Source organism: Schistocerca piceifrons, chromosome 3 (assembly GCF_021461385.2).
Source record: "Schistocerca piceifrons isolate TAMUIC-IGC-003096 chromosome 3, iqSchPice1.1, whole genome shotgun sequence".
In the NCBI taxonomy this organism is placed as follows: Eukaryota; Metazoa; Arthropoda; class Insecta; order Orthoptera; family Acrididae; genus Schistocerca; species Schistocerca piceifrons.
The window spans coordinates 22,479,434-22,492,682 of NC_060140.1; the positions used below are offsets into that span (position 1 = coordinate 22,479,434).

Consider the following 13,249-nt stretch of genomic DNA (forward strand, 5'->3'; position numbering starts at 1 on the left):
AATCCACTTCTGCCCCTGGAAATGTCTTACGGTTTAAAACCTGGTTCCTAAATCTCTGGCTTACCATTACATAGTCTATCTGAAACCTTCCAGTATCTCCAGGCCTCTTCCATGTATACAACCTTCTTTCATGATTCTTGAACCAAGTGTTAGCTATTACGAAGTTATGCTCTGTGCAAAATTCTACCAGGCGGCTTCCTCTTTCATTCCTTACCCCCATTCCATATTCACCTACTACTTTTCCTTCTATTCCTTTTTCTGCTATTGAGGTCCAGTAGCCCATGATTATTAAATTTTCGTCTCCTTTCACTATCTGAATAATTTCTTTTATCTCATCATACATTTCATCAATCTCTTCGTCATCTGCGGAGCTAGTTGGCATATAAACTTGTACTACTGTGGTAGGCGTTGGCTTCGTATCTATCTTGGCCACAATAATATGTTCACTATGCTGTTTGTAGTAGGTTACCCGAATTCCTATTTTCCTATTCATTATTAAACCTACTCCTGCATTACCTCTATTTGATTTTGTGTTTATAACCCTGTATTCACCTAATCAGAAGTCTTGTTCCTCCTGCCACCGAACTTCACTAATTCTCACCATATCTAACTATAACCTATCCGTTTCCCTTTTTAAGTTTTCTAACCTACCTGCCCGATTAAGGGATCTGACATTCCACGCTCCGATCCGTAGAACGCCAGTTTTCCTTCTCCTGGTACCGACGTCCTCCTGAGTAGTCCCCGCCCGGGGATCCGAATGGGGGACTATTTTACGTCCGTAATATTTTATCCAAGGCGACGCCGCCATCATTTAACCATACAGCAAAGCTGCATGCCCTCGGGAAAAATTACGGCTGTAGTTTCCCCTTTGTTTCAGCCGTTCGCAGTACCAGCACAGAAAGGCCGTTTTGGTTAGTGTTAAAAGACCAGATCAGTCAATCATCCATACTGTTGGCCCTGCAACTACTGGAAAGGCTGCTGCCCCTCTTCAGGAAGCACACATTTGTCTGGCCTCTCAACAGATACCCCTCCGTTGTGGTTGCACCTACGGTACGGCTATCTGTATCGCTGAGGCACGCAAGCCTCCGACACCAACGGCAAGACCCATATGACTCAGATATCAAACTTAAAAGAAAATCGTTCTGCATCACGGAGAAAATGACTGTTGAGGTGGAACAGGGGAAGTTTGTGTTGCCCGAAATACCTTCCACTACATATCGTGGGCTAGCTTGCAGAGTGTAATAGCAGCGCAGAGCAGCAGCGGATTGTCACGTAGCGTGTCTGCGAGCACCTGCACGCAAACGCACAATTGCCTTGCACCCAAGAGCGTACGACGCACGTACGCCAGATGTCTGCTGTTTCAAGAAGTCAGTCAGCAGTTGGAAGTTGTGGCGTCTCACCTGTAATGTAGATAGGCAGTCGTTTTTGCGAGGACGACCCACGGCCAATACTATCTTCCCTTAGGCCCGCAGTAGCCGCCTGGGTCGCTACGTTGAAACTGCAATATTTCCTCATACGTTTACACCACATTGTATTATCATTTCGGACGTTGCCGTGTTTTGTGCGGGATAGCTGGGCTCTGATCCTCGTCTTCATGTTATTTCAGGTGGCTTGTGGCAGTGGCCAATACAACGAAGTACGAAATTCAGAAGCGAGGCAAAATTAAATTGTGCTTAACTTATAGTGTACATTGCACAAAACTAATATTTGTAAATTTCGGTTTTGGGAATACAAAGTCATTAAACATGGTAGCATACACTGTTAAGTTTTTCCTTCATCTAACAAATTAATGAACCAGACAGGTAGTAAGCACAACCTGAAGGTACCATTAAAGATCCCTTTGACAAAGTCTAATGAACTTATACATTTACACGTTTCATAGTTCAGTGAACTTAGAACTAATTGCAGTGAGAATTTATCGACAATTTAGAGTTCTTTGTGTACTATTATCTAAGTTGTTTTCATATTTGTGCACTCTAATAAATTCAGGTTCTTCAGCGGTACAGCAGCGGCAATTCAGAGACTACATTAACGATACTCGGTCGCCATTTTGAACGTCAGCTGTCTTTGCTTTAAAGTTTCCTGTTTCTCTGTGTATTGCTCTTAAGTATGGTTTTGTGATATTGGTCCGTACTGTGACTTCTTAATTCAAGCTGTTTATCGACAGCTTCGCCCTACATGTGTATGTCACATTTATGCAAACATCTCGTTCGCCTCCTCCCTCACTTTGACCATCTCCTCCTCTTCTCTCTCACTGTCCATCTCCTCCTTTGCCTACCCCATCTCTCTGTCCACCTCCCCTTTCCCCCTTTCTCTGTCCACCTCCCCTCATCCCACACTATTTGTCCATCCCCTCCTCCCCCCATTTCGTCGTACTCTTCCTCCCCCTCTCCCCATCCTCCTTTCCTTCCACCTCTCTCCCTCCTCCTCTTCTTCCCCCTCTTTCTTCCCTTCTTTCTCTGTCCGTCGCCTCGTCCCCCCTCTCTCGTGTAGCGGACCTATCGCCTCGATTGCACAAAATCCATACTTTGCGATTCGTGCAGGAACTCTAATTAATGAATAAATCTCGATAAATTTTGTCGGTGGTTCTGTTGTTCTGTTGGATATTGAGCAATTAACAGGTGACACTAAGATTCATAGAAAGAATACAGTAAACAATGTACGTAATTCTAACCGTGCGAAGGCTTTCTAATGACAGAGGTGTAAAGTTGCACTCACTTTTCTGCAGTGCAGTGTTCTGGGCGGACGAAACAAATGGATTAACTTGACGGCTACGGTGATTTTATAGCATTTATCGCCGAGAATCGGCTAGCTGTTAACGTGAATATAAAGCACTGTCAGTACAATATTTACCTTCCAGGTAGAGCTGATGGGTACGTTGAAGTTGCCGTTGTCATGAGGGGGAACAGATTTTTGTTCTGCGTAAAATGCAGTTTAATAAGGCATTACATTGTTATTTTTCTAGTTGATAATATAAACTAGCAGGATTGCAGGTACGTTATGGCCATGTATTCTTTCAGAACCTACTTGAACGGAACTGAAGAATCAGTTACTGAAGAAATGTTTCTTTGGTAGCGGTCTAAGTGCTCATTATACCCTGCGGAGCGGTCGTATAGATAATTTTAGCGCCTTCTGTTGGCCATTCAGGTTTAGTATCTTCTCCAGATGTTACCCTATGTTACTTTACCTCTAAAATCCGTCGCTGTCAATTCCTGACGACCAAGACAATGCAGAAACTATTTTCACAGTAAGAATTTCTCTAATCCCCTCCCCTAACCCCGCCCTCCAGTTCTATCTGTGTGTGTGAAGTTGCTGTACAAACAGGTATTGGCGTCTGGGAATTTTTACCTCGTAGTGTCTTTTACAAAACATTCACAGTGGGCAAGATGTTACGTCGTTTCAGTTAGTAGCTGTTGGCTCGTATCACAGTGACTCAGTGTGTAACATTGGCTTTAGCCCTTGTAATCGTCCAAATTAATCGAAGTAGTGCGCCCGCAAGTTTCTTAGAGAGTCCCATATCCAAGTGAGCGCACTCTGTGTTGACTCGATCTCGCTGGGCTTCCAAATTGCGAGGATGATGTTGGTTATGTTTCATCCGCACGCATTGCCTAAGGAATTAAGATGGGTGATTTAGGGAGTCAGTTCAGGTGCTATGGGTTGTCTCAGTCTTCGTCAAACCAGGAACGTGTTTGTGCAGCCCTTGGGGAACATGTGTCGTCATTCTGGGAGACGAGTGTTTGTACAGCAGACTCATGATGAAGATGCAAAAGAAAGGATAACACTTTGTCTACGAATAATCGTAGATGAAGTGTACAGTAATGTAAGTGGACTTGCGTCATGGTGACACGAAAAACACATCCGAAACATCGCAGAGCTACCTCTGGTCTCAACTGCACCCTCCACATACTGCTGGGTAAGCAGCCCACTGGGCAGTCGCCATCTGGAGAGAGGCTAAGTCGCGTCTCGTCCGAAGACACTAGGCGCCTCCAAGCGGCTGTATTTACCTCATTCGGGATACCAGACTCTAAATGCCCATTACGGGCAGTTCCCTTCACACTGTTAGATCGGAAACTGGTTGAGGTGGTCCTGCCTCCACTGGCAGCTGCATTTTCAGTCTGTTTTAGAAATGCGAATAACACGTCTCCTGTCACTGTCCATAAGGATCCTTTTAGCACCACTGTGCTTACGCCGTTCTACACGCCTGCGAGTGGTAAATATTTCGTTGCGGACACGTTGGGCAATTGGAATCGATAGAGCTACAAATCGGGTAAGTTCATTGAAGATGCGGTCGTGGGGACGTTCAGACACGACAACGCCTTTCTGCCACCGTCCCACATCTCCATGTTGTTCTTAATACCCGGTCCTATGCATAGACACGGCTTCACTGACAGGTGTACGTCAGGTTAGGAGAGACATATAGCCGCATGGTACCAGACATGCACCATCTAAAGCTGTCTTGTATACTCTGCTAATAGGTGGCCGATACTTTGTCCGGTGAGTGCAGAACTCATTGTAGTACTGGATTTGTAACAGATTGGTAGACGTGTTCCCATGCAGCAACGTAACATCTCGCCGTGAAGCACCGTGGACATTGACGGAACACGGCTCTCTGCTGCGTGGAGAAAGCAGAGAGACGGCAAACGGGAGAGCCCGCGTTACGTCGTCAGCGCGAACACGTACCACCCGCGGGCGTGCAGTCTGCGGAACCTGTCTTACACCGGAGCCAGACGTAAACCAGCGGGCATCCGCGGTCGAGAATTGTGTCCAGCGTAAACGGTAGGCGGGCGCGAGCAGCTGCATTTTGCAGTGTTCGGCTCGCATTCGTGATTGCTCGCTCGTGTTCTGCAAACTATCGAAGCAAGTTCGTGTCTTCTCTGCTTGCTCTTAGTCAGTGCACTAAGCTTTTGTCCGCAATCTTGTCTAACTTTGTCGTTGATATCGGTTGCGTGAGCTGTGAAGTTCTACGCAGTGTGTGTAAAGTCGTTGCTAAAAGAATGTCGATATCATAGCTGCTTCTCGCAGTCAAGAGATCAAAAGAACAAATGTCGAAGGAAAAGAAATGTGACGCTACAAAATTCCCGGAGCACTCAGAGGCGACAGAATGGCGATAAATTCATTACAGGCTTGCATCTGCTGGGAACGAAGTGAGTAAGCGCAATCTTTGTAATTATTTCTATTAAAAATGAAAAAGACAGTAAATCTCCTTCAAACAGAACAAGTGCGGATATCTATCCATTATGCTGATTGCAATTAAAAATATACGAAAGACTTGAACATTCTTGTTACTTACGTTCGTGGTAGCTGGAATCACATGACCGATGTGTCATATGATGAGAAATAAAAATTGTTTTCTCGGGATAACGGTATCTGCCCTCCAACTAACTATACAACAGATTTTATCAAGTGACCTATGTGACTGGTCTTATATACCTGCATACATTGCTCAAAAGAATCAGGGGCAGATGAATTTAGGCGTCTTCCGTACTCCATTGAACAGTAATGAGAGACTGATCATGTTACCAAATTATACCTTCATCTTTCACAAATTACGTACATACAAAACATTACTACATCCTCGATCGTTTACATAAAAAGAACTGAAATGTCTGACAGATTTCGAAAACAAAGTAGAAACAATCATTCATCCCGTCGCCCTGGGTGCTTTACATTGGCCTCTGAGAGCTTCAGTAACGTATGTGTTCTCCTTGAGCGTTTAACTGTGCTGACACCTACGGTGCCACGATCCATATAAGTCTACGAAAGTCACCCTGTGCTATCCGTTCCCATCCTTCAGTGAGAGCCCACGTGAGTTCTTGGGGACGGATAAGAAAACGTCTGTCAAGCATGTCCCACGTGTTCACTATGGGGTTTAGGTCAGGACTCACCGCCGGCCATTCCACCACTTCAGTGTCGAGGCTTCGCAAAACATCCCTGCTGATGTCCGCCGTGCGGGCCCTGGCATTAGAGTATATCTGAACTCGTCTATGGATAACACTTTTCGCATGTGACGAAGTTGCCAGTTGACGTGGGAACGGTAGAAGTGAAGGCGAGCTGCAAGGTGTTGTCGTATCAAGCGGGGTACTGGACCAGGATGTCTGGGTCGTAAAGTTCTTTCTGGTAACCCGTTCATCAGAGTCAGGTCGGACACAGCGGCACCCGTGAACCTTCTGATATAGACTCGCAGTGCTCTTGCGATATCCCTACGACGCCGCAGCACAGAGATGCCCGATTAGCGGTCTTCACGTGCATTTGTAACGCATCGGGGACTTGTCCACAACCTGTGGACGATACATGGAGAGACATTGACATCTGCAGCAACGCAACCGAAGGACCGCCCTTGCAACTTGCGCTGCGTTAAGATGTCCCATTGGATGTGCTTGGTTGACTACAACGTCCGCAAATGACAACGGGTGTGTATGTACCTCACTTGAAAACACTGGGGCGCCGGTACCCACTCCCTTGTGAGGGGTCACCTGCTAATGTAAGAAGTAACACAGCCAACACGTGGCGAATGATTTTAATTTTTGTCTGTATTGAAAGCGAAGATCTCGAGCCGTGCAATAAGATAACCGATACCGCCTGTACCAAAATAGATTTAACATACTGTTCCCCTAAGTCTTTTGAACAGTGTATTTTGCGATTATTTAATCGTACTATATTGACATTATCACTCTTCTAAGTAGATTAATAACATCTTCGAAGTGTTTCGCATATGTCAATGCAGGCTTGAAAAAAATGTGATATATAGCAGCTATTGTTATTCGAAATAACGAGTAACTTAAATTTCTCCGATTACTAATAAAAAGAGTGTAAATGCCAAGCGTTCTGAGGTTATATTGGTCATCGGTAATTGGTATTCTGCTTTTAAATTTCGTCCTCATACGTAATGAAGAGCCAGCGAAAAACATCAGCTTTAATACGAATATGTGCAATGTTTTGTAATAGCGCTAATCGATGCTGGAGCTGCAGTTCTGTGTAATACGTATTACCTCCACGCATCTCAGGTATAGGTAGAAACTACGACGTCTAAATGCTTCGTTTCCTATTCTGTTTTGCTTACTGCGTCAAGGACAGCGCGCTCGCATCTGCATCTACATCTGCGCAAGCTGCCCCACGGTGTTTGGTAGTGGGTACCTTGTGTACCAATCTCACATCTCCCTTTTTCTGTTCCAATCGCTCTTGGTTCTCGAGAACAATCAGAGTTTCCGTGACAGGCAGAATCTCTCTGATTTTATGTTCGTGGTTTTTACGCGAGACGTATTTAGGAGGAGACTTACGATCCCGGAACTTTTTACGGTAAACAACAGCGTGATGCCGCATTCAGGAGGACGACGGTTCAATGCCGCGTTCGGCCATCCTGATTTAGGTTTTCCGTGATTTCCCTAAATCGCTTCAGGTAAATGCCGGGATGGTTCCTTTGAAAGGGCACGGCCGACTTTCGTTCCCATCCTTCCCTAATCCGATGAGACCGATGACCTCGCTGTTTGGTCTCCTCCCTCAAACAACCCCAACAGCGGAACGCCTGTTAGGCAGCCTCTGCCACTGGAGTTGGCAGAGCATCTCTTTGACGCTTTTTCGCTTGCTAAGTGAACCTGTAAAGAACCGTGCTGATATTCGTTTCATCTTCCCTGTTTCCTCAATCAGTCTTATCTGGTGCGGATCCCAGACTGACGAGCAGTATTCATGTAGCTCGGGTTCTCTTCTGTTCCCTCTAGTGTAAACGCTTGTTCACAGAGACAAGCGGGTGGTGGCGAACACTGGCAATTTGTCTGAGAATGCTCGTTCGTTTGTTTGCTCATGTTCGATGCTATTCGTTCCGGTGCAAACCAGGTTCCAGATATTGCTGTCCTGGGATAAAACAGCTGCTGTTTCAGAGCTGCAAGTAGTAAGCTGTGGCCATTGCAGATTGGAGTCAGAAAGAGGGAGAGAATTTCTCTTTTCGCGGGAGATACTAAATAGCAGCTAGGAGAGCGAATGTATTGCGTAAACCGCCGAGGCAGAAACGTCTAGAGGTGCCACGGAGTTCGCGATTGAGATGAACACAGGGTTCATGAATTATTCCTCCGGCTCTGCAGTTGGCTGTCACAGCACTCACTACGATCCGCCCTCCTTCCACTCGTTGTCTTATTAAAAAAAATTGCCGATTACCTGTAAATCTCCCCGCGTTGCATAATGATCCTCCAGCAACGTCTATAGCTTGAGTTGGATCAGCATCCGCATAACTCTTTCGCACCTGCAAGGTAGCTTCAACAACTTGACCTCGTATTTTAACGGGAAAGAGCTCGCTTGTAAGATAACAGCCCCAGCAATCGATCCCGAGCGAAAATTAGGGTCTCAATTCTGATAGTAAGCAGTTACGACCTTTTAAACTTGGCACGCACATGTCGTTTGTCAGCCGCCTAGTACCCGAGCGCGACATACTGTACACCGGAGTGGCAAGGCGAGGAAAGATGAGGGAAGGAAGGGAGATCAGGGTTTAACGGCACGTCGGTACCGAGATCATTAGAGACAGCACAATTCCGCCATGTTTCAAGAATGGAGAAGGAAATCGACCGTGCCTTTTGAACCGAACTGGCCGGCATCTGCCTGGAGCGATTTAGGAAAATTTCAGGAAACCGAAATCTGGATGGCCGGACGCAGATTGGAACTTTCCTTCTCCCGAAGGAAGATGAGGGAGGGGCTACACACGTCTGTCGGTGTGTCGAACGTGTTTTGAAACTTTACTCGAGAAAACGTTGTTTCGTTGTTTTGCGCGACAAGAGTGCGTAATATGTCAACGTCACGCACATATATGTTCAATACTATATCTAAAAATGAAAATGAATAAACCTTAGCAACTGAAGAATTACTTTGAATTGGAGTTGATGATGTTCGATTTACAGTGTAATCATGCGAAACACGTTGAAGAATAACAAGACTCCTCGCCGGCCGGAGTGGCCATGCGGTTCTGGGCGCTACAGTCTGAAGCCGAGCGACCGCTGCGGTCGCGGGTTCGAATCCTGCCTCGGGCATGGATGTGTGTGATGTCCTTAGGTTAGTTAGGTTTAATTAGTTCTAAGTTCTAGGCGACTGATGACCTCAGAAGTTGAGTCGCGTAGTGCTCAGAGCCATTTGAACCATTTTTAACAAGACTCCTCGATTTTGACAGCGTCAACTTTTCAGTTCAAAGAAAACAACGCACAACAGCGATGTCCATTACTAAATAGCGACATTTGTGAAACGCAACATGAAAGTGTTCAAAGCAAAGAGATCTTCGGCACCAGTAATAGATCAGAACAAAGCACTAGCGCTTGTTGTTTCGTCGTTGTCATGAATACGAACCTCTTACTCTCTCCGCTATACAGTACTTCGCATTGGAGCATTAACCGCCGCAGTACGAAAGTCATGTAGTCATGTAATTTATATTTTAAAATTTTGACAGAAATATTTATTGTTTTTAATTATTTCTTTTGCCAGATTCCGTAATTATTTTAAATTTTTCAGTAAAACTCAACCCGAAAATTTAAGTCTTGCTAGTGAATACGACTTTTTGCAACAAATGTCATATTCATATTTTCAGATTCAGGACCCTTCTTACAGGTCTATATATTTTTAAAAGGCGTGTTGTGAATGAAACGAAATTGTATTTTTTTTAACTTTCTTGTCGTGCTTTGAAAGTACTTCTCTGCACACATTACAGAAAATGCGTTGGTATCCCTAAGATTGTGCTCAAAGATATTTTTAGGTTCTCGACTAGACTTTTACATCAATGCCTGTTTAAAAAGTATGGAAAGTTAACGACAAATAACGGAATTTGATTTTATTTAGTTTTTTTGTGCTGGCGTTAAAGTAACCCCCTACCACCTCTCCCCCCGCCTTGGTACTACACATTACGGAAAATGCGTTGGTATGCCAGAGTTAAGCGGATGCAGTGGGCGGAGCGAGTGAAAACAGCCGACGCGTGAGAAATTCAAAAGCTGTACATTCAGAAGATCGTAACTCCGTACTGTCAGAATTATGGCCCAGATTTTCGCTCGGGATCGATTGCTCAGGCTATCTTGTTGATATGCTCTTTCCTCCTAAAAATATGAGGTCAAGTTGGTGATATTTCCTTGTTGGTAAACGTACCCGTGAAGAATCGTACCGATATCTCCCCTAGTCGTCCTACCAGGTACGGATCGCAGACTGACGAGGAATACCGGAAAATATACTCTGCAAGCTACTGAAGGTACTTCTAGTACCAGTATTATTTATACCTATGGTTCTGTAAGCCACACCGGCCGCTGGTGGCCGAGCGGTTCTTGGCGCTTCAGTCTGGAACCGCGCGACCGCTAAGGTCGCAGGTTCGAATTCTGCCTCGGGCATGGATGTGTGTGATGTCCTTAGGTTAGTTAGGTTTAAGTAGTTCTAAGTTCTAGGGGACTGATGACCGTAGATGTTTAGTCCCATAGTGCTCAGAGTCATTTTTTGTAAGCCACGTCTTCCGTGGGTGAACGACATTTCGTAGGAAATCTTCCACTTGAAGTATCTGGTTATGCTCCCCTTACAACTGGTTTTATCTGGTCGTCCTTATTTCAGAAGATTACCCCCAGCTATCAGTTCTTATTATTTAATGCGATTGAACGCCAGTAATATGTCATTTCACCTGTTTGTTCGAATACGTAACGCTCGTGTACGATTGAAGTCAACTGCCTATCTCTAACCAAAGTATCGATCACCTGTAAGTCTTTCTGCACTTCGCTGGGTACCTGCCGTTAGAACTATTCCTGTACACAACAGCATCATCCTCACAGAGTTTCCGATGCTATACCTCTCATCATTCATATATACTGCGAACAGCAACGGCCGGATAACACTCCTTTGGAGTCCCGGGAAGGAAGTTTTAGGCAAGTCAGTTTCGCCCGTCAAGAACGACGCTAGGAAGTCGTGAATCCGATCACAAAGTTCGTCCATTATTCCATAAATTTGTATTTTTCTTGCAAGACCACAGTCCTAAACTAAACCGAAGTATAGGCCTATCCGGTATTCAAGTGCATGCAGTCTTACCTGCTCCCATTAGCAGGTAGAGAAATTTGTGCCTTCCTGGTTTTCTGAACTCTACACACTCCAGTGCGCGACACAAAGTTGACTTCTGATCGGCCAGTAGCATACCATTGCTTTCAAGCTGTACTGTGATCCCTATGCTATTATATTTTCATGTGTCGTAACCGACGAAGTTGTTATGGCACTAAATTAGTGGACCATTACAGATGTTGTGACAGTAGAAGCTTGTCGAACACTGGTGGTTTTTTTTAATTATCTGAAACAGGTTTTCCTTTAGGATGTATTTATGTTACGTTCTTCACTTAACTGTGCATTAGACTTCGGCGTGATATAACCCCCATTCGACACCTGCCAATCAACCCCAGCAAAACCACATCATGTTGTCTCGGGTTTAACTTCCAAAAGCATGTACCGTAGGCCTACAAATACATTAAAAGCTCAGCCGAGGCAAGTCGAATTCCTACAAATCTATAGCCTCTCATTCCTCTTAGGTATGATCTGTATGCAGCCCTAATGGAGGCAGCAAAGTTATTACAGGAAACACATTGCTATTCAGTTTTTATGATTTCTAGTTTTTTGCTATCAATTTCTTAATATTTTTAAATATCATATTGTTTATAGTGTTGCAGTAATTCAAAAATCCCTGTTCTGCGTTATTTCAGAAAAACCATATTGGTGCTGTTGCCTTGTTTCAGAAATTGTGATTCTACAATTGGAAATATTGTATTTCTTCTGCTAAGATGCATGACAAGTTGAAGGTTCCTCCATTAATTCTTACACTAGTTGCTGATGGCGTTATTATTCTAGTTTGATGTAATTTTAGGTTAACATCCGGCAGTAAAACGTGTATTGACGTTCTGGAAATGTTATTAAATATTAATGTTCCATCTATGCTTCGGACATTCTTTAATTTCATTTGTATTTAATTTTGTGTTATCGTTTTGTTGCAGGTACGTACGATGATTTCGGCTAAAGACGTACAATTATGACGAACAAGGGTGAGTAACTCTGACTACTGTGTAGAACTCCGTATTGACAGATGGATTTGTTTTCGACTGATGAATGTATATAAATATTACACTTCCGTAGAATTTATAGAGAGGAAAAATTAACTAGTGTCCTCTAAAGTTAGTAAGCTTCCAGAAGATATGGAAGAGAGCTTCTGTGAAGTTTGAGCGGTAGGAGAAAAGGGAATGATTAAAGTAAAGTTATGAGAGCGGATCGTGAGTCGTGCATGGATAGCTCAGTCGGGAGAAAGCTGGCCTTCTGGTGGGAGTCGCGGTCCATCAGACAGTTTTAAACTCCCAAGAAGTTTCAAAACAGCTCACACGCTCGCTCCATTGTAGAGTGAAACATTAATTCTAGAGAGAGCGCTGCCTTTAATGACCTCGTGGCACTGTAACCTACGACCGTTGTCACAGAAGCCCTGACCACCGCAGGCGCCGCGGCGGTGGCGAGGCCGCCCTTGTTGCAACGATGTTTCCAGATATTGTGATATAAGAATCCAAGTTTGGAAATATGATGTAGCCCATAGCTGGTGGCGAAAAATAACAACATTGGGACTTGCACATGACTATTACGCAAGAAATGAAATTTGAAGGTTTCTGTGTTACATATTTCGTTTGCAGATGGTGTATCCTGGTATGGATGGTGACTCGTGTCGCCGCTATAATATCCAACGCAAGACGCCGCTACTGAGCTTACATTGCAGGTATTGCGGCGGAGAAAGCGCGGGTGTAAAGGTGCCACTTCTGTTAGTTATATGTGCGTTATTACTGTTGATTGGAATGGGCAGTGTCTTGAAAGGAGGATATAAGATGAAGATCAACAAAAGCAAAACGAGGATAATGGAATGTAGTCGAAGTAAGTCGGGTGATGCTGAGGGAATTAGATTAGGAAATGAGACACTTAAAGTAGTAAAGGAGTTTTGCTATTTGGGGAGCGAAATAACTGATGATGGTCAAAGTAGAGAGGATATAAAATGTAGACTGGCAATGGCAAGGAAAGCGTTTCTGATGAAGAGAAATTTCTTAACATCGAGTATAGATTTAAGTGTCAGGAAGACGTTTCTGAAAGTATTTGTATGGATTGTAGCCATGTATGGAAGTGAGACGTGGACGATAAATAGTTTAGACAAGAAGAGAATAGAAGCTTTCGAAATGTGGTGCTACAGAAGAATGCTGAAAATTAGATGGGTAGATCACATAACTAATGAGGAAGTATTGAA

The 13,249-nt window shown here is 44.3% G+C and overlaps 1 protein-coding gene across 3 annotated transcripts in view; it reads left to right on the plus strand.

Annotated features, from left to right (window-relative positions):
* The window catches only part of LOC124788307 (E3 ubiquitin-protein ligase ZNRF2), a 714,395-nt gene that overhangs the window by 150,072 nt on the left and 551,074 nt on the right, over positions 1-13,249 (plus strand). The window contains exon 1 of one of the 3 annotated variants that reach the window (XM_047255540.1): positions 11,973-12,020. The exons of the other annotated variants lie outside the window; for them this stretch is intronic. Coding sequence (XP_047111496.1) covers positions 12,008-12,020 — 13 coding nt within the window. The 5' untranslated portion in view covers positions 11,973-12,007. Of the gene's footprint in view, positions 1-11,972; positions 12,021-13,249 lie in introns of those variants that run through there. 3 annotated transcript variants of the gene reach the window in all.